The sequence below is a fragment of the Garra rufa genome, chromosome 19 (genome assembly GCF_049309525.1).
Source record: "Garra rufa chromosome 19, GarRuf1.0, whole genome shotgun sequence".
Lineage (NCBI taxonomy): Eukaryota > Metazoa > Chordata > Actinopteri > Cypriniformes > Cyprinidae > Garra > Garra rufa.
This window is the reverse complement of record NC_133379.1, coordinates 14,825,193-14,852,530: the sequence shown is the minus strand read 5'-3', so window position 1 is coordinate 14,852,530 and position 27,338 is coordinate 14,825,193. Positions and strand designations below refer to the sequence as shown.

At 40.0% G+C, this 27,338-nt stretch overlaps 1 protein-coding gene across 1 annotated transcript; it reads right to left on the bottom strand.

Annotated features, from left to right (window-relative positions):
• Nucleotides 1–1,650: 1,650 nt before the first annotated feature.
• Nucleotides 1,651–26,030, bottom strand: LOC141292848 (solute carrier family 22 member 4-like). Its single transcript, XM_073824909.1, has 10 exons — nucleotides 25,475–26,030; nucleotides 23,914–24,017; nucleotides 22,308–22,462; nucleotides 21,792–21,963; nucleotides 19,278–19,404; nucleotides 13,398–13,495; nucleotides 12,593–12,807; nucleotides 12,034–12,216; nucleotides 3,200–3,335; nucleotides 1,651–2,227 (listed from the first exon to the last, which is right to left on the bottom strand). The coding sequence occupies exons 1-10, from the start codon at nucleotides 25,877–25,879 to the stop codon at nucleotides 2,152–2,154; spliced, it is 1,671 nt and encodes a 556-aa protein (XP_073681010.1). The 5' UTR covers nucleotides 25,880–26,030; the 3' UTR covers nucleotides 1,651–2,151.
• Nucleotides 26,031–27,338: the final 1,308 nt, after the last annotated feature.

The window sequence follows — 27,338 nt, the reverse complement described above, 5'->3', positions numbered from 1 at the left end:
CAGCAAAACAAACCTGTCTAAAATCACATCCTCCCCATTTTGGTCTTTCTCTATATGCTCTCGCTGGCTCTGGGTCTCATTCGTGGCACTGGACCATTTCCAGGATGATGCTGTGGACTCTCCATCCTCACTGCTCACACCAGTCTGTGGACATTTCAGATACTTTTTTCTTCATGTACTCTTTTCTTCCTACTATATATTATGTAAGTAGCCATATTTAAATGCAACTTAATGCCGCATTCCTGGCAACCCAATACCCGTGTTTTTCCAACCTTCTACCCGTGAAAGTGCTCCGGAAAGGCAGTCAAACCCGCGACTTCCCACCCGTGAACTCGTACTAGATCGATGCACTCCCAGTTCAGAGCTCTGTCGTAAAATAGCCCACGAAACAACGTCAGCTCCTACGGGTTCGATGTTTATGCAGGTGTTACATGGTGGAAAAATAGAGTTTAGGACAATATAACGTTGCAATCAAATTAATAATAATATAAAAATAATAAATGCGCTCAGGCAGTTTGGCGTGACTTGCCTGGAACGCTACAAAGGTGTGAGTCGTGGTTTAAGGTCGTGATTTACAGGCTTAAAAACCTGCCTGGAATGCAGCGTAAGTAAACATACGTCTGAAGGTGCAGTCACACTGCACTTTTCGTTCCATTGACGTCCATTCATACGCATGCGAATGCGTTAGACCGGAAACGCAAGACTGTGCGAAATATTTTAATAATAATTGAACGTTTGAAAGTTCAAGCTTGGTGAACTCTGACCAACGAATTTGCGTCACATGACTCTGTGTGACCAACAGGAGATCGATACGTCACAGCATGACCTCTAGCTGAATGAAAAGAACCTTAAATTTAAACATTTAAAACTGCAGCACTGCGGTAAAATGTAGTAGATTGTATGTTTTTACATTTTAAATGTATTACTAGTTGTCGTGCTGAATTTAAGTTTTTAAAAAGACGCTGCAGAGCATGACGTCATATCACGACCGTTGCAGGAGCATCCAAGGGAATTTCGCATGCTCAAAGTCTAGTGTGACCGCGGCTTAAATCTCATGAGAATTTGTGCTTCAGCCAGCTACTTCTGCCAGCCAGCCTACTCTCTTATGAATACTGAGGATTCAAATTTGCTCGCCTACTACTTTTTGTTTCCGTCTACTTTTTATTGTTTAAAAAAGTCATAGGCCTACTGTTTTATAATAATGATTAGTTTACAGTGAATTTTCAGTGATTGTTGAGGTAATCAGATATGTCCGAATTGTTCTTCCATATTCTTTACACTGCTCTGTTTTGTTAAAATGACACCCTTCGAAAAGTTGATATGCCTGTAACAGGGTTCAGTAACATCAAAGTGATCAAAATAACCAGTTAAATCAAAAAGGGCTTTACTGTTCTAAGACGCCAAACATACACTAAATTACGGGCATGGCACTTCATTTTTAACTGTCAAAAAGTGTTCGTGATATGATGTTATTTAAATATATAGTATCTAACAACTGTTTTAGAACAGAAATGTTAAACAACTAACAATAATATATATATAACTTATATAAAGGATAAAAGCTGCTCAATCTTCTTGTCAAATTTTGCCATTTGAGTTTCTTAATTCATAATTTGTCATTGTCAATATGTTTTTCTTTAAATAAAATAAATACATTTTAGCCATTTTCAGTGTTTTAGGTGTAAGGCTAAAAATATATGTATGCAACTTAAATAAATAAATGTAAACAATAAACCTGATTTTCTTAAAAATAATATTTATTATTAGAATATTATTCATAAAACATAAAGTGGAGGAGTTATCAATCTCAGACAAACATTTGAATATGGTAAAAACCTGCTTACATTGTGATGTGGACAGAGTCGTTTGTTAAAATTATTAAAAACATAAAATTGCAATAAATTCTAGATTCCTGAGAGAGAGCCAAAAGCCAAAATTTATTTCATACTGTACGTTGCCCTTTATTATATTTAGGACCAAAGATCATAACATAAATTAACTTTATCAAGTTTTACATAAAAACATTATTACAAAACATTAAAATGTGGGCCCTTATTACATTGAGAACTATTGAGGACCATTACATTGTAATGTAAATGTCAAGACAGGTTACAGCCTTGGAGAGAAGGGATAAAATCTCTCCACAGTGCATTACAAGTGTTCCGATTCATGCTCATCTTCATATTTGTTGTCAGGTAGACTCCAAGAACAATGTCTTTTTCTAAACCTGAAAAAAAGAGTTTAATTATTTACAGTACACAACAAAAGTGTGCAATATCACTAAAATTATTTAAACACTACTTAATATTAGCATTATTTCGAAGTCGGCAAGTAGATTATTTTCTTAATTTCTACAGACTTGGCACATCAATCGAAATCAGTTATTGTGGACACTGCATAATGTCAACTTATATGTATCCAAGAAAGAAAAAAAGAAAAAAATTTGCTTCTCTTTATGTCAGTTTGGGGGTCTTACTTGGGAGCTTCAATCACCTCAGAGTGGTACAAAAAAGGTCAATGAGAATTGGCAAATGAAACCTGCATTATATGCCACTCCTCCGGACATATGTGTATATAAGATGGCCGGGCCAGTGTGCTCTACTCTTTTATATTTTTTGTTTCAGAGCTGAGTGGTTACCTGTGTTAAAACAATCTTCCATTCAATTTTAAAGAATGGAAGAAAAGCCGAATCTCTTTTGCTGCTGGTGATTCTGACAGTGCATTCAGCACTTCATTCACATTCATAATATGAATATATTAATGAATAATGACATTGGGGATATGGCGATTATAGATTGCACCTTGATATAATAATTTTAATTCAAGGGAAAACAAAATATTTTTTCTTATCTCATTTTTTTTCCAACATTTTGATGCATTTTTTCAGAGAAAAAAAAACTTCCTATCTTGCATCTCAACTAAATGGACCTCCTTTAATAATGTTTAGGTAATTGTATTAGAAAACAAGACAAAAATACTAAGAAAATCTTTCCGCATGCAATCTAGAAAGTTCCTAGGCTTACTCTGGGTCATTTAAGAAAAATATTTGAGGAAAAAAAAAAAAACAGCCCCAATGTATAAACATTTAAATGAGGGTTTTGTTTGTTGTAAATGTACCAAATGTAACCAAGCTTTTAGTAATGTTAATGTTAATGTTAATGTTAATGCTACAGCAAACAGCAGAGGGTGCTGCTCTTACCTAGGTACAGTCTGCATTTGACTGATAGTCTCTGGTAAAGGTGATCCGAAACTCTCTGGAAGCAGAAGACTGAATAACCCAGAGAGAACATTCAGACTTCCAATTAAGATGTAGGGCAAAGATCTGTGATAGCTTCCTAAGGAAAAATAGGGGGAAAAAACACTGTCACTTATACCCCCTGTCCAATGCCTCTGGTCATGTTTAAGAAATAATGCAAATTGTATGGTTTGATCTTAATCTTGGTTTGAAAAGCTGGAGAAACTATGGAAATCTCACAATTTACTGTTCAGACATGACATGACCAAACTAGTGCACAAATCAGGGATGAACTGGAGAAATAGAAGCCCAGGAACAATTCATGAACTAAAACTCAACTGTTTTTTTTTTTTTTGTTTTTTTTTTTTTTTTTTTTTTTTTTGACAGGTCATATTTTTAGGGTCTTGCGTTTGAGATGTTTTCTTATAACTACAGCAGACACTGGAAATATGAAGTATTATAATTTTAAGGAAATTAAGGAAAAACTGCATAAATCTCCCTTGTATAGACTTCCACCATTTTTATCAATAGAATAAAAGAAATAGCATTTTATCAGATTTGTAACAAAAAGCATGTTGTCAACTACAAACTTATTATAGTAAAAGTCTTAAAAGTCGAATGCCTCGGTGCTAGTTTATAGTTTTTGTTGAGTCTTCTGAGTCTGTGAGTCTTTTGCTCTGTCAATTCTGCTTGTCTGTTCAGCTTTTGGTCCTCACCACTTTGGTTTGCCATAGTCTCAACTCCCCTCCCCTCTGTTTTGCACAGTTCCCTTTACTCCCTGCTGCTCCACTGGAACTCTCTGGCTGCTTCCCCACTGTGGTTCCAGATGTCCTCTGCCTTTTTCTCTGACTGTTTTTTGACAGGAAATGACACAGGCTTCTCCCAAAATATAAGATGATGTCCAAGAGGCATCATTGTGGAAGAAATTATTACTCAGCTTTTGTTTACATTTGAACAAAAAGTGGCATGTCCAAAATTATTCATACTCTTTGCAAACAGTCACAGTCTCTGGGAAAATCCAAAGTTCTATACCATTCCAAATAGTCCAAGCTATTCTAAAGCATCCTAATTACCCTGATTCATTGGGAACAGCTGTTTCAATAAACTCAACAGGTGAAACACAGAAGCTCTCTGCTGTTGGTTTGTGGACAGTCATGGCTAAGACAAAGGAGCTCACTGAGGACCTGCGGCTGCGCATTGTAGCTGCTCACAATCAGGAAAGGGCTATAAGACCATATCTAAATGTTTTCAAGTTCCAGTGGCTACAGTGCAAAGTATTATTAAAAAATACAAGACGTTCCGCACTGTGAAAATCTCAGAGGACGTGGTCAGTAACCAAAAGTGACACCTGTGCTGGCCAGGAGGATAGTGAGAGAGGTAAAAAAGAATCCAAGGATCACAACCAAGGCCATCCTGATGAATCTGGGCTCTGCTGGTGGCAACATCTCAAGACAGTCCACAGACACTGAACACAGCTGGATTCCATGGACGCAGACCAAGGAGGACACCACTTCTCCAGATAAAGCACACAAAAGCCGGCTTGGCCTTCACAAATGCTCATCTGGACAAAGGAGAAGACCTCTGGTCTTCTGTTTTATGGTCGGATGAAACAAAAATATAATTGTTTGGCCACAATGATGTAGCCTTCACTTGGTGCAAAAAAGGAGAAGTCTTCAACCCTAAGAACGCCGTCCCCACTGTCAAACATGCTTGTGGGAACCTAATGTTTTGGGGGTGTTTTTCAGCCGGTGGACCAGGGAACCTAATAGCAGTAAACGGCACCATGAAAAAGGAGCAATACATCAAAATTTTCAATACATTCAAAATCAGGCAGTCTGCAGAGAAACTTGGACATTTCAGGACGACAACGACCCAAAACAAACAGCAAAAGTAGTGAAGAAATGGTTAGCAGACAAAAACATTATCGTTTTGCAGTGGCCCAGCCTGATTCAAATCCAATTGAGAATCTGTGGAGGAGCTAAAGATCAGGGTGATGGCAAGGAGACCCTCCAACCTGAAAGAGTTGGAGCTCGTTGCTTAAGATGAATGGGCAAAAATACCAGTGGAGACATGCAAAAAGCTGGTCAGCAATTTGAAGCAAATAGCCAATCAAAGATTTTTTATTTATTATTGAGAAGGGTATGAATAATTTTGGACATGCCACTTTTTGTTCAAATGTAAATACAAGATGAGTAATATTTTTTTCCACAATGATGCCTCTTGTACATCATCTTGTTATCTTTTGGGAGAAGTCAAACAAAAACTTGCTGGTTAAAGTAACTTTAAGTCAGAATTTGCCAGTGGTATGAATAATTTTGGGCTGGACTGTATATATATGTATATGTATGTATGTATGTATGTATGTATATATATATATATATATATATATATATATATATATATATATATATATATATATATATAAGGGGTGGGCATAGATTAATTTTTTTAATCTAGATTAATCTAGATTAAAATGGCTAATTTGAATTCTGCTGAAGGCATTTTCAGAATATGTGTGCTACCCAAATAATGACTAAAAGTAAGCCTTCGAGAACAGGCCAGGTGGTGCATTAGATCAGGCGCTCATCTCCTGTTTCCAAAATGCATCACAAACTGCTTGACAATTGCATTTACAACATAATTACCTATACAAACTTCTGTAACCAAGTACTCCTGCGCAAAAGGCTGCATGACGTGCGCGTTGCCGTTAAGTACACAGACGCGCACGGGAATGGATAGCCTATCTGCGTGCATAGTCTTCGATTAAACTGCGTTGCTTTTAGAAGCGTCAATTCAGTTGTTGCATATAGTTTAATGTCTTTATTTCGGGATTATCAAAGTAAATTATAACTCAAACTCGAGATTTTACTGGGGCAACTTTGAGAATAGATTAACGGCGATATTTTTTTTATCGCCCGATAAGAGTCTCACGATAACGGCCCACCACTAATATATATATATATATATATATATATATATATATATATATATATATGTATATATATATATATATATATGTATATATATATATATATATACACACACACACACACACACACACACACACACATACAGAGATGATCCTCCATATACGCAAAATACACAAGCTGAATTATAGTTTGTGAATGAACAGGAAAAATTAGTTGAGTTTTCAAATGTGTCCCACTGACCTGATGTTATGGGAATGTTTTTTCTCCCTCTACATCACGTCAAACTCAAGGCCCACGGGCCAATTCCGGCCCGCCACATATTTTATGTGGCCTGCGAGAGCATATGATTGTCTTAAAATAAAAATCTATGCTGCCTTATATTATAAATTATTAAAGTGTATATCAGTACCACAAGTTTCTCTTTCTATTTGGCATGCTAATTATAAGCAGAAATTGACTTTTGCGTGCATATGATACGCAATGGTTAAGATCAGGTGAACATCTCGACAAATCACAAATGAATGCAAGCTGGGTCTGTCTACCAGGGGTTTTCAAAGTAAAGGCTATGAGAGCATGTCAGGGGGTGCACAGAGAAGTAAAACAATAATTACTGATTTGAATCAGTAAATTTAAATGAAAACAATATCTTATAAAAATGAAAAGAAGCAGATATTTTAAATCAGATCAACTAGTAAACTCCTGAAAAATTCCAAGGATCCAGTAAGGATTAGGAACTTGTTTAGTGGTCTTTTGATGTCTAAATTTGGTTCTGTTTGGTATTGCAGCTAGGTGTGTGCAAATGTTGTTTTAAAAGTGCTGTTAACTAAATGTGATGTAGAAACATTATTTTCTGTGAAGCTGCTTGTAACGCAGGACTCAGGGAAGAGTTGAGGATCCAAATGATTGCTTTATTGAACAGATCGTTGTCAAACAGGCAGGGTCAAATACCAGCAAACAGGAACATAAAGGCAAGACAAAAGCGTAGTCCAATAGACAGGCGTGGGTCAAAATCCAAGAGAGCAGTCCAAAGTAGCAAACAAAACAATGAAACAAGGAAAAACTATGACTATGAAACAAAACTACGACCATGAAACAAAACTATGACTAAGAAACAAAACCGTGGCAAAAACAAGGCAATGAGACAGGAGAAAAACGCTTAGTAGAGTCCGCACAGCAAAACAGTACTTCGTGGGCCTGTTTGGTGTAGCTGCTGTCTCAAGCATAACAAACCCCCCCAGGTCCATGCAGGGGAACAGGTTCAGAGTCAGGGCCTGGACCTTGGAGCAGTGGCAGACAGTGGAGCAATGGAGGTCCTGGGCCGCGGAGCAATGGCAGACAGTGGAGCAATGGAAGCCATGGCGGGGCCAGCAGTGCAGGAAGCCTAGGTGGTGCAGGCAGAGCAGGGAGCCTTGGCGGTGCAGGCAGAGCAGGCATTTTTTTGCGTTGCAGGCAGAGCAGGAAGCCTTGGCGTTGCAGGCAGAGCAGGAAGCCTTGGCGTTGCAGGCAGAGCAGGAGACCATGGCGGAGCAGGCAGAGCAGGAAGCAATGGCGGGGCAGGCAGAGCAGGGAGCCTTGGCGGTGCAGGCAGAGCAGGCATTTTTTTGCGTTGCAGGCAGAGCAGGAAGCCTTGGCGTTGCAGGCAGAGCAGGAGACCACGGCGGTGCAGGCAGAGCAGGAAGCCTTGGCATTGCAGGGAGAGCAGGAAGCCTTGGTATTGCAGGCAGAGCGGGAAGCCATGGCTGAGCAGGGAGAGCAGGGACATTGACAGTGGTTTTGCGGGTTTGGAGCGGGAGCTGCCTCCTCAGGGGGTTCCGCCGTGGACGCCGCCTCCATAAGAGGCATTGGCGCAGCGGACACATGGACAGATTCAAGGACAGACGAGGCCTCTGGAGCAGACTCATGGACAGATTCATGGACAGGTGAAGCTTCTGGAGCAGACTCGTGGACAGACTCATGGACAGACGAGGCCTCTTGAATGCAGTGTGCAGCCCACACACTTAAAATGGCGATGGCCATCACAGGCAGTGCAGTGGTTAATGGGATGCCCACCGGGCTGGAAGGTGTGAGGCTTTGGAGCGTCAGCTCTGCGTGGCTTGCTTGACAGGAACAGCAGCTGTAACGTGACTTGACTTGACAGGAACAGCAGCTGTAACGTGACTTGACTTGACAGGAACAGCAGCTGTAACGGGACTTGGCTTGACAGGAACAGCAGTTGTAACGTGACTTAGCTTGGCAGGAACAGCAGCTGTATTGGGACTTGGCTTGGTAGGAACAGCAGCTGCAACGTGACTTGACTTGACAGGAACAGCAGCTGTAACGGGACTTGACTTGACAGGAACAGCAGCTGTAACGTGACTTGACTTGACAGGAACAGCAGTTGTAACGTGACTTAGTTTGGCAGGAACAGCAGCTGTAACGTGACTTGACTTGACAGGAACAGCAGTTGTAACGTGACTTAGCTTGGCAGGAACAGCAGCTGTAACGTGACTTAGCTTGGCAGGAACAGCAGCTATAAAGGGACTTAGCTTGGTAGGAACAGCAGCTGTAACGGGACTTGACTTGACAGGAACAGCAGCTGTAAAGTGACTTGGCTTGGCAGGAACAGCAGCTGTAACGAGATTTGATTTGACAGGAACAGCAGCTGTAACGTGACTTGGCTTGGCAGGAACAGCAGCTGTGACGAGATTTGATTTGACAGGAACAGCAGCTGTAAAGTGACTTGGCTTGGCAGGAACAGCAGCTGTAACGGGACTTGACTTGACAGGAACAGCAGCTGTAACGTGACTTGGCTTGGCAGGAACAGCAGCTGTAACGGGACTTGACTTGACAGGAACAGCAGCTGTAAAGTGACTTGGCTTGGCAGGAACAGCAGCTGTAACGAGATTTGATTTGAAAGGAACAGCAGCTGTAACGGGACTTGACTTGGCAGGAACAGCAGCTGTAACGGGACTTGACTTGACAGGAACAGCAGCTGTAACGGGACTTGACTTGACAGGAACAGCAGCTGTAACGTGACTTGACTTGACAGGAACAGCAGCTGTAAAGTGACTTGGCTTGGCAGGAACAGCAGCTGTAACGAGATTTGATTTGAAAGGAACAGCAGCTGTAACGGGACTTGACTTGGCAGGAACAGCAGCTGTAACGGGACTTGACTTGACAGGAACAGCAGCTGTAACGGGACTTGACTTGACAGGAACAGCAGCTGTAACGTGACTTAGCTTGGCAGGAACAGCAGCTGTAACGTGACTTGGCTTGGCAGGAACAGCAGCTGTAACGGGACTTGACTTGACAGGAACAGCAGCTGTAACGTGACTTGGCTTGGCAGGAACAGCAGCTGTAACGGGACTTGACTTGGCAGGAACAGCAGCTGTAACGTGACTTGGCTTGGCAGGAACAGCAGCTGTAACGGGACTTGACTTGACAGGAACAGCAGCTGTATTGGGACTTGGCTTGGCAGGAACAGCAGCTGTAACGGGACTTGACTTGACAGGAACAGCAGCTGTATTGGGACTTGGCTTGACAGGAACAGCAGCTGTAACGGGACTTGACTTGGCAGGAACAGCAGCTGTAACGTGACTTGGCTTGGCAGGAACAGCAGCTGTAACGGGACTTGACTTGACAGGAACAGCAGCTGTATTGGGACTTGACTTGACAGGAACAGCAGCTGTAACGGGACTTAACTTGGCAGGAACAGCAGCTGTAACGAGATTTGATTTGACAGGAACAGCAGCTGTAACGAGATTTGATTTGACAGGAACAGCAGCTGTAACGGGACTTGGCTTGGCAGGAACAGCAGCTGTAACGAGATTTGATTTGAAAGGAACAGCAGCTGTAACGAGATTTGATTTGACAGGAACAGCAGCTGTAACGGGACTTGGCTTGGCAGGAACAGCAGCTGTAACGAGATTTGATTTGAAAGGAACAGCAGCTGTAACGAGATTTGATTTGGCAGGAATAGCAGCTGTAACGAGATTTGATTTGAAAGGAACAGCAGCTGTAACGTGACTTAGCTTGGCAGGAACAGCAGCTGTAACGAGATTTGATTTGAAAGGAACAGCAGCTGTAAAGTGACTTGGCTTGGCAGGAACAGCAGCTGTAACGAGACTTAGCTTGGCAGGAACAGCAGCTGTAACGTGACTTGGCTTGGCAGGAACAGCAGCTGTAACGGGACTTGACTTGACAGGAACAGCAGCTGTATTGGGACTTGGCTTGGCAGGAACAGCAGCTGTAACGGGACTTGACTTGGCAGGAACAGCAGCTGTAACGTGACTTGGCTTGGCAGGAACAGCAGCTGTAACGGGACTTGACTTGACAGGAACAGCAGCTGTAACGGGACTTGACTTGACAGGAACAGCAGCTGTAACGGGACTTGACTTGACAGGAACAGCAGCTGTAACGGGACTTGACTTGGCAGGAACAGCAGCTGTAACGAGATTTGATTTGACAGGAACAGCAGCTGTAACGTGACTTGGCTTGGCAGGAACAGCAGCTGTAACGAGATTTGATTTGACAGGAACAGCAGCTGTAACGTGACTTGACTGAGGAACCTCATCTGGAAGGACAGCCATGATAGATGTAGACTCTGGAGCAGGAGACATGACGTGAACAGGCTGTAGCTTGACTGAAGTGGCATAAGCAGGTGCTGGCTTGGCTGACGTGAGTTTAGGGAGACCAGCTGCTCGGTCCATGGCGATCTGTGGTTGAAAAGCTGCTGGATCTTTGGTAGGCAAAGTTTTTCTGTAACGCAGGACTCAGGGAAGCGTTGAAGATCCAAATGCTAGCTTTATTGAACAGATCGTTGTCAAACAGGCAGGGTCAAATACCAGCAAACAGGAACATGAAGGCAAGACAAAAGCGTAATCCAATAGACAGGCGTGGGTCAAAATCCAAGTGAGCAGTCTAAAGTAGCAAACAAAACAATGAAACAAGGAAAAACTATGACTATGAAACAAAACTATGACTGAGAAACAAAACCGTGGCAAAAACAAGGCAATGAGACAGGAGAAAAACGCTTAGTAGAGTCCGCACAGCAAAACAATACTTCACGGGCCTGTTTGGTGTAGGCCTCCTTAAATGGCCACCAAACAGTAAGTAACCAACGAGGCAGCAGAGGGAGCAGCAACAGTCAGTTCATGGGTAAGGGCTCCCTCTGCTGGCTTGGCATTACACTGCTTTACAATGATGTGTATCATGAAAAGCACTATACAAATAAATGTGAATTGAATTGCAAACAAGTATTTATTTATTGTGGCATTATATACATTATTGCAAATTATGAAAATGTATTTTTTTAGTACTTTAGTTTGTATATATTTATTTATTTATTGATTGATTGAATGATTTTTGCTTAGGGGAGAGGGGTTGAGTAACACCACTTATTTTACCAATTCAAGCACTGATTGCATATCATATGCGTGTCAATCTTTGCGTTTAAATCACATGCCAAATAGAAACAGAAAATCGTGCTATTGATGTGCATTTTCATAAGACGGGCTCATTTGTTTTTTTAAATGACATATCTGTCACACATTCTAAGCAGCTCACAATTATTTGATGTACTATAGTTCTGCCCCTCTCAAATGTAACAAAAAAGTTTTAACAAAGTTGATGTAATGACTTGTGCTTGGAAAATGTAAAAAAAATTCTGGAAAAATTTGCAGAAGATATGATGTAGATGAAACATCCCAAAACTAGCTTTTGTAAAAAGGATGCTGTGGGACTTCCTGATTACACTTTTGAGCAAAAAGGTTTTTTAAATTCTGAATAAAATAACATCTTCTTCCTAACTTTAGAAGCTAGACATATAACAGAGGCTGCAGCATTTGGGAGATTCGATAGAATAGAATGTACAGAGTAGAGTTTAGTGACCTAAGTAGATGAAGTATGGTGCCATTATGCCGCCGACTCTGGACGACATTGAGCAGACTCCTAAAGCGGTGTTCCTTATTACAGTGGGGTAAAGCTCCGCGGTAGCAGGGTACACGATTGCAAATGCTGCCGACAGACCAAACTTTCCCAGCATCACCACTGAAATGGCAACGGAACTCATATCTAGAAGTTAATAGAGACAAAACAAATAATGTAAAGTTGACCAAAGTTGATTTTTGTGTCAAAAATCAAACACATCATTAGACAGATGAATCCTTATAATCATGTTGTTGGTTATACCAATATTTTTAAGAAAAAAAAAATGCCGTTGGCGACAATAGGTTTAAGCATAATCAAAAGTGAACAGTAAAATTTGAATAAATCCTTATTTTTTAACAAATCAGTCAATGATACAGTGAGCCATTCATACAAACAATCACTTGCTTCGTTTCTACATTTGACAGCCCTAATATTTTAATAAACATTTAATATATTTGTTATTATATTTTATTAAATGTTGCCATACAACATTGCAGTTGAAGAAACAGGAATTTCTCACGTTGTGGAATGAGGTGTACGAAGAGAAGAACCAATCCTCCTAATGACAGAGTGGAAGACAAGCTGAGACGCCTTGGCCAGCGGCGAAGCATCAGCCAGGCCATGATGAGGGCAGGCACTTCCACAACTGCTGAGAAGAGGCAATTCAGGTAGATGTTCCCATGCAGACTGGAAGTGTTTAAAGACAAGGCACAGTATCCAATTGAAACAGCTGACCTTAAAAAAGAAGGAAGAGAGTGAGCGGCAGGTTTAGTATATAGGCATTATGCAGAAATGAACGCCAACTAAAAATATTATTATTGTCCTTGGGTATTTGCTTCCTTCCTTACTAAAAAATATAAAAATAATAAACACACACACACACACACACACACACACACACACACACACACACTATTAAAAGACCATGTTAAAAGGATTTAAAATATAAATCAGTTTGAACCTAGAAAAGTTTCAGGAAAAAGGTTTTAGGATTTTGAATATTTTTAAGCAATAAAATGTCATGATTTATCTTTCTATTTCTAATCAAACAAGCTAAAATGACATTAATTTTGTGAGTCTTCGGAACATCTCAAATCTTGCTGGAGAACATGACCATCAGCAGCTGATGTTTGAAGCCCACTGTATGTTACTGCTTGGGTATATATATGTTCAGCTGACAAAATGTCATTTACAGTAGATATTTGTGCTATAAGTCTGTACGGTTATACTTTAAAGATGTAATGAGCTACTTTTGTATGCAGTGATCTATGTTATAAACTGGATAATGTCTAGCTAGTATCTTGAGCACGTGGAAGTGTTCTCACCAGATCAGGCACAGCAAGACAGTTATGCAGCGGATGTTGGTGGACTTCACCAGGTCACAGAGATTGTAGGTCTGCAACCTTCCAGCATTTCCCCTTGACTGTAGTGCACATGTCACAACAAACATGTTTTATTACACAGCACAGGAAACTCAAAAAAAAAAAAACACTGCACAGCAGTGTAAGCAAAAGACCAACTGATCTTCACAGCTAATAAAAATGTGTATAGTCATAAAATCAGTGAAATACAATTTACCTGACATGCTTTTATCCAAAATGACTTACAAAAGACTTACATTCAGCTCTTTAATGGAAGCAGCTGACTAGTACAATGTGCTATGACAAGTCTCGGTTAGCCTAACGCAGTACACGTAGCAAGGTTTTTTGTGATTAAATAAAAAGAAAACAAGTAGATAGAATAGAAAAAGAATTGAGAAATTATTTATATATGCCATTTTTCTGAATTCTCACATGATCATCATGCAAAATTAGAAAATGTGAACATACTACAGGTTATTAACTTTGCAGTCGCATTTCAAACACACTGATCAATAAGCTTACATAGACTTCAGTCAAAATGTGCCCTTGCGGTTTGTCTATGCATTCTGAGTTGCTGCATGAGTTTCATCAACAATTTAAATTCATTTACATTAAATGTGATTAACACTCACTTATTTAATGTGCACACCCTTCCGTGTCAAATGTGTTATCAGATCTGATATATTGAAGTTGCGGTTCATTTTCAGCAAAATACTGAAAAGTTTGACTGTACCTGATATAGACTAGATATGTTCACTAGGGCTATCAAAAAATATTTGTTGAATATTTGTTGAATTTAAAATAAAAATCCACATTTGAATGCAAAAACGATGCTTTCATTTTTGGTGTTCATCTCATGTTTTTAATTGAAAAGTACTCTTTGTGTGCGGTTTTTGGTCCTTTGTTTTCAACTGTGCATTCATACATGATGCTGTTTCGTTTCTAATTGTTTAAGCAGCTAAGGTAATTATATTTGGTTTATAAACATTATTTTAAATATTATGCACTTTTTTCACAGAGAGTCATGTTAATTTATTGCTTTGAATTAAAGTGCATAGTAACATTTTGCTCCATGCGCCCTCTTGTGGAGCTCAGGAGAGAAGCCAAAAGCTTTTTTTCCCCTATCTGAAATTATGCCCTTTAAATTCAAATATAATTTGAATACTGATAATGTTTATGTACAAAATTCGAATTTAGTTTTTCAGCCATTTTGACAGCCCTAATGTTCACCCAATATACTGTACATACAGTTCAATGATATTATTTGACTTAAAGGAAGTGAAAGGAAGTGACGTGACTTGTGGCAAAGTATGGTGACCCATACTCGTAATTTGTGCACTGCATTTAACCCATCCAAGTGCACACACACAGTAGTGAACACACACACACCCGGAGCAGTGGGCAGCCATATTGCTATTGCTGTTGTGCCTAGTGTGCCCCTCTGTAAAGCTTTCCGGTCAGCAACAGAGCAGCTACCATACCAGACTGAGAGACTGCTGGTGAGGATGCTCTCAATGGCACCTTTGTAGAAGGTAGTGAGTGCCAGTGGGGGGAGGTTGGTCCTTCTCATCCTGCATAGGAAGTGGATGCGTTGCTGAGCTTTCTTGACCAGGGAGGTGGTGTTGGTAGACCAAGACAGGTCCTCAGTGATGTGCACTCCCAGGAACTTAGTACTTTTCACTGATTCTACAGTGCTGCCATTGATGGTGAGGGTTGTGTGTGGCTTGTGATTTCTCCTGAAGTCCACAGTTATTTCCTTTGTTTTATTGACATTGAGGTGTAAATTGTTGGTGTCACACCAGTTGATGAGTTGGTGTACCTCATCTCTGTAGGCTGACTGGTCATCGTTGCTGATGAGGCCCACTACTGTTGTGTCATCCGCACACTTGATGATGTGGTTTGAGTTGTATCTGGCACAACAGTCATGAGTCATCAGTGTGAACAGCAGAAGACTCAACACACATCCTTGAGGGACCCCGGTGTTCCTGATGATGGTCTGTGAAGAGTTTTTACCAACTCTTACTGTCTGTGGTCTGTTGGTGAGAAAGTCTAATAGCCAGTTGCAAAGTGGGGTGGTGATTTTTCCGCCAGGTGTTGTGGGATGACTGTATTGAAGGCAGAGCTAAAGTCGATGAACAGCATCCGCACACAGCTGTTTTTGTTCTCCAGATGAGCCAGACTGAGGTGAACTGCTGTTGCTATGGCATCATCAGTGGAACGCTTGAGACGGTATGCAAACTGGAAAGGGTCAAATGTGGCAGGTAGGCTGGATGTTATGTGGGCCTTGACCAGCCTTTCAAAGCACTTCATCTTGATGGGCGTGAGTGCTATAGGCCGGTAGTCGTTCAGTGTTGTGGCTGGTGATTTCTTTGGTAGCGGTATTATAGTAGTGGCTTTGAAGCATTCCGGTATGATGGCTTTGCTTAGAGAGATGTTGAAGATATCTGTGAGAACATCTGTAAGTGAGTTAGCACAGTCTCTAAGCACACGCCCAGGTATATTGTCAGGACCAGCAGCCTTCCTGGAGTTGACCTTTTGAAGGGTCCTCCGCACATCAGCAGGGTCAAGTTGAAGTGTTGCATCGTCCAAACAGTGTAGAGCTTTTGTTGGAGTGGTGTTGTTTTGCTCAAAACAGCTGAAGAATTAATTGAGTGAGTTTAGGAAGTCTGTGCTGTTCTCACATGGTGGAGCTGTAGGCCTGTAATCTGTTACTGACTGGATGCCTTGCCATAGGCGTCTGGGGTCTTTTGTGTCAGTGAAGTGTGACTGTATTTTTTGTCCATAGCCACGCTTTGCTGCTCTCAGGCCCCGGTTCAAGTTGGCCCTGGCAGTTCTGAGGGCATCTTTGTTTCCAGACTTGAAAGCAGCATTCTGTGCTTTTAGGAGCTCTTATACCTCCCTGGTGAACCATGTATTGTTGTTTGCCCTTGTGGTGATGTGTTTTATGACGGTCACATCTTCCATGCATTTGGATATGTATCCCGTCACAGACTCAGTGTATTCCGTTATATTGACATCCTGGTTGGAAGTGGCAGCCTCCCTAAAAACAGTCCAATCTGTGCAGTCAAAACAGTCTTGGAGTGCTGAGGTAGCCCCCTCTGACCAGGTTCTGATCTGCTTCACAGATGCTTTGTTCCTTACTAACAGTGGCCTGTAAGATGGCATTAGCATAACAGAAAGATGGTCTGAGTTGCCCAGGTGGGGGTGGGGAACAGTTCTGTATGCCTGTTTAATGTTTGAGTAGACCTGGTCCAGAATGTTTTCTCCCCTGGTTGCAAAGTCCACATATTTGTAAAAGTGTGGGAGTACTGACTTTAGTTTGGCCTGATTAAAATCGGCAGCGATTATACAGGCAGAGTCCGGGTTTGAGTCCCGCATTGAGCACACAGATTGATACAATGTAGAAAGTGTGTCTTTTGTGTTCGCACTGGGCGGTATGTACACGGCAGTAATAGTCACGGCTGAGAATTCTCTTGGCAAGTATACTGGACGGCATTTGACTGTTAGAAATTCTATGTCTTCGCAACAGTGACTTGAGAGGACTTTGACATTAGTGCACCAGTTGTTATTGATGTAGATTGCCACTCCACCACCTCGTAGCTAACCAGTGAGTGCGTGACTTCTGTCCGCCCTGATTGTTGTTAGTCCGTCCACCTGAATGGCGTTGTCTGGAACGGTGTGGTTAAGCCATGTCTCGGTGAGGACGATGGCGCTGCAATCTTTCACTTTTCTTTGTGTAATTAGGTCCAACCTGAGGTAGTCCATTTTGTTTTCCAGCAAACGAACGTTGGAAAGCAGAATCGAAGGAAGTGCAGGTCTGTACGGTTTGGCTTTTAGCCTTGCGCTGATGCCCGCTCGACTCCCTCGTTTGCTAGGTCTCACCCACCGCTTGCGACGTATGCTAGGTCTCACCCACCGCTTGCGTCTCCTCGAGCGTCGGCCGGTGTCGGGAGGGGGGTCCGCTGCTTTGCAGGCCTCTGGGTCTTGCTGGTGTAGGATGCCCAGCTCGTCGAGTGCTTTGTGTTCCAAAGCAAGCATAACTCCGGAAAGATCGTTTGAAAAGTTCGAGTTTCGTAGTCCAAGTAGTAGGTTCCTGTTGTAAACTTTTCTCGTAGCTGCCATCTTGAGGGAAAAAAGGGTCTTAAGGGTCTCAAGGGTCTCACCTCAGTCGTGGTATTGAGGATGGAGAGGGCGCTGAACATTCACTCCACCCCCCACAATCCCTGCCGGACCTGAGACTCGAACCCGCAACCTTTGGGTTACAAGTCCAACTCTCTAACCATTAGGCCCCATTAACAATGAGACTGTATTTAGAACAATATGCAAAAGTGATGTTGATATCATTTTGCCTTTATTTGTCAAATAAAAGTCTTTCTGAAAAAGAAAAATCATAGTGAGGGACAGGCCAAAAACCTTACCCTTATCTGCCTAAATGCAATTTAAATTATTTTTAAAATCGCATATTTATTTGTTGTTATAATAATTCTATGTTTGATTATTTCTTAGAGACAGTCACTGATTTGGTAGAATGACCCTTATGTTCCAATTTAAGTAGAACTTATGAATGGCTGGTGCAACTCTACCGTGTTGCTTTGGTCTTCATCAGCACCTGCCACTAAGCGACTAACAGCAGATGGAGCTCTGCACTGGTTCCCTAATGCAGTGGTTCTCAATCCTATGTCTCCTGTATTTACCACACCTGATTCAGATCATCAGCTCCATATTCATTGTGTCAGATAAGGGAGGCACACAAAATGTGCAGAGCGGTGTGTCCCCAGGATCAGAAAAGTGTGTATCAAATGGTTTCTATTGAAATATTGACAATCATGCTGACTTTCAGCCCCAAAAATGCAAGCCCTGAAAATATAATGCATTAAATGCATTAATTTACTTCCATACAAAATGTCATTACTGGATCTTCTAATAAAAATGACAAACTTTTGCAGGTGTTCTCCAGTCACATAGTGCTCTTAAACTCAAGCCCTGCAACCTAGCATTCAACTGCCTTCATTTTTGAGTACCACACATGAACATCTGAACTCTGGGAAAACTCTGGGTTATGAACTTTGCACTTGTTAATTGGTAAGCTTAAATGCTTGTTTCAAATTCCTAGGTGGACTTTCATCTAATCATTAATGGCATCATGCATCATACTTGCCCAATTATATCCAGTCTGCTACTGATCAATCTAAGACAGTTGTCAGGTTATTTTGGGGGTTTTATTTGTTGCCGTCTCATTCATTCTGATGGCTGTGGAGTTTGCCCAGAGCAGAGCCACACTGTCAACACAGATAGTTTTAATCATCTATAAAGTCTATATAATTATTATCTAAAGTGCTCCTGACTGTAGTCGTGTTGTGTGGATGTTCAACACCTTGTTTTAGTAAGTTTTTACTATGTTACAGTATATAAATGTGTTTTTTTCTTCATAAAAGCTCATATTGCACAGATCTGTGCTGAAGAGTAGACATGTAGTGGATCTGTGACATGCAGTTCACGAGATTGACTGCCCATCCAGTCCTGTTGATTAATGGTAACAAACTTGGCTTTCTGTCCTCAATAGAGGCTCAAACCCAAGGCTCAGACTGAGCTTTGTGTATTTAATATCTGAAACTTCATATTGTTGCCTACATACTATATATGTGGTCCCTGTGCTGCAGGTGTGAAATGAATGAAACAAGCCTAAATAACGGTATGTTTTTATAGTGAACCTCAGATGTGGTAAATCTAGTAATAAATCAATTTAGACTAAGTTTATCATAAAATAAGAACCATTTGAGGAGCTAAATAAGACGGTTTAGAATCATACGTCATTTGAGAAGCATAGGCAGATGTGGGTTTTACCTGAATTGGGGTAAAAATGATGTCAGGGGCCTTAACCCCGTTCATCTTGGCAGCCTTTCTCAGAATGGCATCAGCCTCGTCGACCCTCCCCTGAGACAGCAGCCATCGCGGAGACTCTGGAATAAACCTACAAACAGCAATGATTGATAAATAATTTACTGCAGTGATTTCAGTGAAAATAAGCTGTCAAAATCAAATAAACCAATATGAACAATGTTATGGCTTTGAATGGCTCTTCATGTCTCCAATGATTCTTTTGATGTTCCCCATTTTTAAGTCAGTAAATTAATGTTTCTGCTAAATGAATAATGTAAATAATGTAAATGTTGAGCTGTTTTGTGTGTCTTTATAAAAAAAATAGTGGTGGCTAAAATAAAATCTTTGGGAGAGAGAATTTATGAAAAGAAAAGGGTAAAGTCACAAACTCAAACCTGCATTACCCACACAGAGCCTTGTATGAGGATGGAAGCCAAAGAACGCCAGAAAATTTACTATTAGGCTGTAGAAAACCTATTTAATCACTAAAATTGCTGTGTTAATTGAGCTGGAGCTGATGCCATGTAGCTTTTTGGTGAGTACATCACATCGGCAGATGTCTTTTTTCTTTGGAAAGCACAATATCAAGCAGTGCCAGAACAGAACACCTTTTAAATAGACAGGGCTTCTGTGCATTTCAAATATCTTACATCAACTCTGTCTGAGATTATGACATCCAAAACTTTATTTAAATGCAGGTGTGGGATCTGTCACAGTCTTTGTCAAATGAGTCTGGTACAGTGGCAGAGCCAGGATGTGTTCGTAGGGGTGGCACAATAATCTTCATTATTTCAATATAAACGTGATTGACTGTAAAGTACTGGACTGTTTTAGTGACTAAAACAAAACTGAATACAATTAATTTTCACTTCATTGTAATTGAGATTGTTATATTAATTAGATCAAGTAATACTGAGTGAATTTGACTATTTTTGCAGGGGCTCACTCTTGCGCAGTCAGCTTAGTTATGGTTCTCAAAACCCCCAAAAGCTTGTCCTCCAACATTGCATACTCATAAATGAGACATGCAAGTAGTGATAAGAATGTGAAAAAGGCTGGAAGTCAATAGCACATAAATGCCAGAATGTAAAATAAGTTATTTTATAAATTATTACTTTACAAATTAATGAGAGAAAAACATTTTGCGCATATTTTCTAATTAGCGCATTCACTCACAAATAATAATAATAAAAAATACATAGTCTATCATCTTGCACTTTGTATTGTGATCTTGAATTGCAGAATAGATTTTAGTATAGGCATTTGAGAAATGTTCTTTAATGTGATGCATATATGTGCATGCACAGTTTGCAGCTTTAGTCGTCTTTTTGGTAATTTTATGACTTAACTGACGTCAGAACTATGCTTGTAGTTTCTTGTGTGCTTTTTTTTATGATGAAGCGATATGCGTGGCCTCATATTCGTGTAAATTTGAAGAGTGTGCGCCGTGAGAAATTGCTGACAGGACAGAAAAGTTTGTTTTACTGACATAACAGCATCTCATCAGACCGCGCACATTTGACTGGCGTCTGGTGCTGAAGTACGCGTCTCAAAAGTCTCCCGTTTTATGTGGTCTAAAGTGATACGGTGGTTCAGCTTTTTAATAAATGCACTTCTTGTTAAGAGAAAAGGCAGTTTTGAGTGGCTGGCTCCACCACTGGTTTGGTACAGAATTAAATGAGAGCTGCTGTTAGACAACGGGTCAAGTAATCTGTTAAACAGTTTGATTATTTCATAATGCTTCTAAGCATTTGTAGGTACACAAGCATTGACTAGAGTGACGATCATCGGTGTCCGCGTCGGAGCCGCGCCGTAGACGTGTGCAGTGCGTGGTAAGAGATTTATTCATCATGCAGTGTAGATAGCTTCACAAGCCTTACGCTGGAGCTGGTTTCGGGCATGTTAATAATGAAATAGATGAGCACAATAATGATAATATCATGTATCGGTGATCTCGCAGGCTGACGATAGGACCAACGCTACTGTAGCCGATTATTTACTCACCCTCCATGCATCCTAGGTATATATGACTTCCTTCTTTCAGACAAATGCAATCGGAGTTATATAAAAAATAATCCTGGCACTCCCAAGCTTTAGACAAGCATAGACTGAGCGGCATAGAAAAGTGTCTCTCTCCATCAGTCCAAAACAAGGAAGGGCCGTAGAAGGACTGAAACGCTGTCTAAGCTGTTCGCCAATTGCAACGCAGTGGGACTAATAACCAATCAGATCACATTTCGTTTTTCGGAAACGAAGGCAGACCTCCATCAAACCCGGAACTAATCGAGCCATTTGTGCCAGCCTGGGGAGAAATCTATTGTACTCATGTAAACTATGTGAAAAATAATGTGTTTTTTGAACCAACAAGCATAAGAGCATGTTCTAGTCACTAGTGCACCCCCAAAACAAAATAAAGACTTAGTAACAAAGCATAATAGGACCCCTTCAAATAATATCTGGCCCATAGCAAACACCTACCACCAGAGGGGTATGTAGAAGAAACCAGGGATGGTGAGAACCAGTAGCAGCATCCTCCAATCTCGCAAGAAGTAGGCAGCCAGTGGAAGCATCATATACCCGATTGAAAAGAAAAGACACACGCCAAGAGTGGAGAAGATGTCACGAACGGATGGGCTCAGTATTTCCATTCCTAGGGGAAGGGCAGTTTTGGGAAAAAAAAAAAAAAAAAAAAAAGTGTAATCCAGGATCTACGGTCTGAGTTATTGTTTTACAATTCTGACTTTTTTTCTCACAAAAAAACAACAACAAAAAGTTGAGATGTAAACAGAATAGCAAGCAAAAAAAGTCAGAATTGTGAGATAAGGTCACAGTTACATTTTTCATTTATCTCGTGATGAAAACAAGCTTTCAGAATTTTCAATAATTAATTGTTTATGACTGAAGCCATAGTACATAAATGTAAAGATCAGTTATGATAATTCAGTGCTAATATGAAATGCACACTAAAAATCAGAGCACATCAAAAGTTGTTACCTAAAGCAAATCCTGCCACATAGTTTGATATTTGTCCCATTCCAACAATGAAAAACAACACACAAAAAATCAACCAAGATGGAGAGAAGACTTGAATCAATGTGAACACCGTCTGAATCCCCATGGTAACAAACAGCACTTTTTTCCTGCCCAACCTAAAAACCAAGAAGAAACAAGTTTATTTCAAATAGGCATCTAACATTTGCTAGCCGATTTTCCGCACGATCGGCCCGGGACGGTGACCGGCCGGTGAGTCTGCCAATCCCGGTACGTTACACCTATGGCCACTGATAATGTATTTATGATGTTTGATGATGAGGCTCACACAGCCTGAGTGAGTATGTGAGAGATACTCATGCAAAAATCAAATGAGTATAACAGCTCTCACAGAAAGTTATAGATGCATACTATATTTTTAATATATGATTTGGGTACACAACATTGCACAAGCAAGATGTTTCCCTGAATATCAACACGATGTGACACTAATTGTATGCAATAGTAATTCAATAAACAAGAAGTTAAAATGAAGTGAATTACATTTTAGACACAATATTGACTGTTTCTGCTCAGTTTCCTTGACGAAAACCGTTCCAATCAAAGCCACAGCAGAACTGTTGCGTGTCTCTGTACAAAACAGCGGTGTTTCATTACTGAATGAATGCACATTTTTTTAAATGAATCAAGTGAGTGACTCATTCATAAAGACAGCCACTGCATTTACTGTATGGCACCTCATCTTCATCAAACAGTCTGTGTAAATACATCTAATGCCACTTCAGATTCAGCTTCTGTGTTTCCTGCAGTGGAAAGATGGAATTTGTTGATACTGATTTCATTTAAATGGTAACAACTCTACGGTTTCTTACTATTATAAGTAAATTAATTGAAACAATGTAAGAATTTGATGTGAAAGATGACATTTAATGATGAAATTAAATGATTTAAAAACAGGGGGAAATTATGTTTTATAATAATTATAAAATAATAATGTAATAGTATTATAATAATTTTTTATTATGTCTTTTTTTTTTTGCATTGAAAAAAAAAAGTATAGATTTTTGTTCGTATATGCCAGGGGTGGCGAATGTCAGTCCTGAACAAAGCTAATCAAGGTTCGAATGGTTACTAGCAGAGATTGTCCTACTATTGGGAGATGAGAGGGTCTGTATTACTTACTATTGGATAAAGTGTAACAGTCAACTTGGATCACAAGTGCCTTGATAACCAATTACAGCCTTGATGTCATTGAATTTCAATGTCAATTGAATTTACAGCGTTGTCTTAAGCCGTTACACTTTTTTTTTGGCTAAAGGTTGCAGGCTTGCCTTCCAGTGGCTTTGGTTACTAGGAAGCTACAGGCAGGTAAGTTTTTATTAGGGTTAGAGCTAAACTCTGCAGGACTGCAGCTCTCCAGGACCAGAGTTTGCCACCCCTGGTATTTGCTGTCAATTCTTATAAAGAAAACAGAATCTGCAAAAATCACACTTACTAAAAAAATAAATAAAAAAATCGGAATTGGCCAAGAAATTTGCAGTTGGTGCATCTCTAATTATAATGTGGAAGTAATTATATATATGTGGGGGGGAAAAGACTTGATTTTAACCTGTCAGACATCTGTCCAGAGATCACAGAACCAGTTAAAACACCACAGAAGAAGAGTGCGGAGGTCAACGGAGCCCTCCAGTCATCTGAACACACCAGATCCCACTGTGATTGAACAAACAATGCACGTCTTAAAATGATTATATTGATTTGCATAAGGAAAATAACGTTTAAGTTACGTTGCTAAAAGGTACACATCTAATCCACTAAATAGAGCAGTACATTATTTTGGCACTTCTGTTCTAATTAAATAAAGAAGAAATGGAGCTGAGACAATTTCTTATATGGCAGTGGTTTAAAACCTGTCCTAGAGGCACCCCAGCACTGCACATGTCTCCCTATATCAGTCTCCACAAATGAGCTGATGAGTTGAATCAGGTGTGATAGATGGGGGAGAAATGCAAAATGCACAGGGCTGGGGTGGGGTGCCTCCAGGACAGGTTTGAAAACCACTATATGTTCCCATGTATATATACGTATATATGTATAAATAGTGTGTTGAAATTTTGAGGTAAAATTCCAGTTCCACCAGTGGTCTCAAACTCAATGCCTGGACAGCTCTGCAGAGTTTAACTCCAATTAGCTCCAACTCACACCCGCTTTTGGAGGTTTCGCGTAATCCTGAAGAGCTTGATTAGCGGGATCGGTGTGATTAGTTTTGGAGCCAAATTCTGCAGAACTGTGGCTTTCCAGGAATTGAGTTTGAGACCAATGAGTTACACAATGGGTTACAATGGGTTTGGGTGTTGATGTGATTTTTCTTTTTTAAATCAGAATTAACAGCATGTTACTGGCCCACTTTAAACAAATTGTCAGTGCAAACATTTTAGACCCTTATAATCTTGAAACAAAATGTCAAAACTTGCTCTTTCTGTGATATGAATCACTCGGTGTATGAAAATCCATGCTGCAGTCACAATATATTTCGATCCAATATTACTTTTTTTCTTTTTATACCACAGTTTTTCCTCTTCAATGAGCATTTCAAGTCACAACATGGAAGGTACATACATTACAAAACTCTGGGAATTATGACCTACAAGCAAAACTTCCAATAGCATCAAAGTAAACACATCATATATAATGAAGTCTGTTTTCAGGACATGAATATTGCTCATAAATGTGAGGTTGGAGACAGCTGTCACATTGGTATCTTATCAATAAAATTATGTATTTACATTTGTTCTAAATATTTATTTATTTGAATGTTGCCTTAATGCTTTTTACATTTGTGCTGTTTTATGAATTGGTTTGTTCAATAATTGTCCTATTGGTCAAATAACGATGTAAAAGCCGTATCTTATAAATGCATGAATTTTAATAAATAAACAGGTGCCCGTTATGACAACATGCTCCGCAGCATGACCTGTATATTTTTCCAGGACAATAACAGTTCAGTCGTTTTTGTAGTCAATACCTCAAGACATTCGTCCACACATAAACTTACTTTCAAAAAACAAACTCGGACATGTTTCAAGCGTGACATCTCCCCTATTACATCTGAACTTCCGCTTCGCGCAGAATATGAAAGCGTTAGGCTGGCTGAAGAAGAAGAAACGTACCTCTGTAACGATCGTGGAGATGTATGTTCCTTTATCATATTCCCAGCCGTCCATACAGCCTTCTTGGGGAATAGTTGAGACATTCACATCCACCCACGGGAGCAAACCTCTGTCCGAATAGTTTTTCACGATGTCCATTCGGTGTCTTGAACATTTACTGAATCGAAAATCTGTGTTCTTATCGTCCTCATCTAAAGGAATAGACACGTTTCTCCATTCATCCGTGATATTCAGAGCTGCGGGAATGAGACAGCGATGAGCGGGGGTATCGCCTATGAAAACCATAGATAAACCCGTGAAGCCATTCGGAATAATGCTCAAACACAATAGACTAAACACCGTCTTTTGAAAAGGTCCCCAATCTCCCAGGAACGCGGTGCTGTCATCGTAGTCTGGGAAGTTCATGGCAGTTGCTGCACACGTGCGACAAAAACCTTCAGAATAAAGTGAGCTTTCACTGGTTTAAGTCCGGCTTTTACACACAAATGGGAGGAGGCAAACTCGCTCTAGAGTCGCTCCAGACGGCGCATCCAGGGTGCGATTTGCCGGGGGGATTCCCCTCCTCTGGTCTAAATATCCCTACTAGATTATTTAAAATGCCTAAAAATGAAAATATATCTAAGTAAAACGCTGTTAGCGCAAACAATGATAAAACCAGAAAAGGACTTTCACTATCAGCGCTCCTCAGGGCCGTGCAGAGACCTTTAAAGGGGCAGGTGCTCAAAGTATAAAAAGGGCATCTGAAACAAGGCATTAAGGAGCCCCTCGGGTCCATCACCTCATTGTAGGCATCCAGTTACTTATGTAACAAGTAACAATGTCATTAATAAGACAAATTATGCATTATTTGAAGTTTTAATTGCGTTTCAGGACTCAAACAACAGAATCAGTAATATTTGTTTCACTATAAAAGGGGCTCCATAAATAGGGCTGTGCTCAAAACATCAGTACAGCAATACTGTACTGTATATTGTGACACATTCCTTGCTGATATGTGACCATGGACCACAAAACCAGTCATAAGTGTATTTTTTTTTTAAATTTAGTAAATAAGCTTTTCATTGATGTATGGTTTGTTATAGGACAGTGTTTGTCTGTGATACAACTATTTGAAAACCTGGAAGCTGAGGGTGCAAAACAATCTAAATATTGAGAAAATCGCCTTAAAAGTTGTCCAAATGAAGTTCTCAGCAATACATATTACTAGTTTATGGTATATTTATGGTAGGAAATTTAAAAATATATATATCTTCATAGAACATGATCTTTACTTAATATCCTAATGATTTTTGGCATAAAAGAAAAATATATAATTTTGACCCATATAATGTATTTTTGGCTATTGCTACAAATATTCCTGTGCTACTTAAGACTGGTTTTGTGGACCAGGGTCACATATATGTATTTTTACAGTGGTCTCTAGTAGCCAATGCTGTGAAGCAGTTTTGAGAAAGAAACGGAACATAAAAGACCATTTTAATGTTCAAAAGATAAACAAATATTTTCCTTGGACCTATTTATTTTGATTAGAAATTGTTGTGTATTAAATTGTCAAACCTAAAGATTTTCTTCTCTCTGTTAAACACAATAATAAAGAACAGCTGTTATATTAAACTCTGAGTGGTCACTATTGAAACTATATGTGGCCCCTGATGTATTGTATTGTAAGATTGTAGACAACAGGCTTTACTGCAGAGTACAGAAATAACACAAACATATAAAGGAAGGAATTTTATTTCACTATTTTAAATATCAATTTAAGGCAATTTGCGACCCTTTTTAAGAGCCGCAGAAGTAAAATGAACAGTATGAGTAGGATTTGACAATGTACGGTAGAATATTAAGGCATAAAATGGCATGATTT

Bases quoted from the DNA above. Each gene is read 5' to 3' on its own strand.
- LOC141292848 (XM_073824909.1), bottom strand. From the start codon at position 25,879: ATGAACTTCCCAGACTACGATGACAGCACCGCGTTCCTGGGAGATTGG. The intron at 12,808-13,397 runs GTGAGAACACTT...TTCTTTTTTAAG, and splicing joins GTCTTGCTGTGCCTGATCTG to GTCAGCTGTTTCAATTGGAT. The intron at 12,217-12,592 runs GTGAGAAATTCC...ATTAACTTCTAG, and splicing joins CGTACACCTCATTCCACAAC to ATATGAGTTCCGTTGCCATT.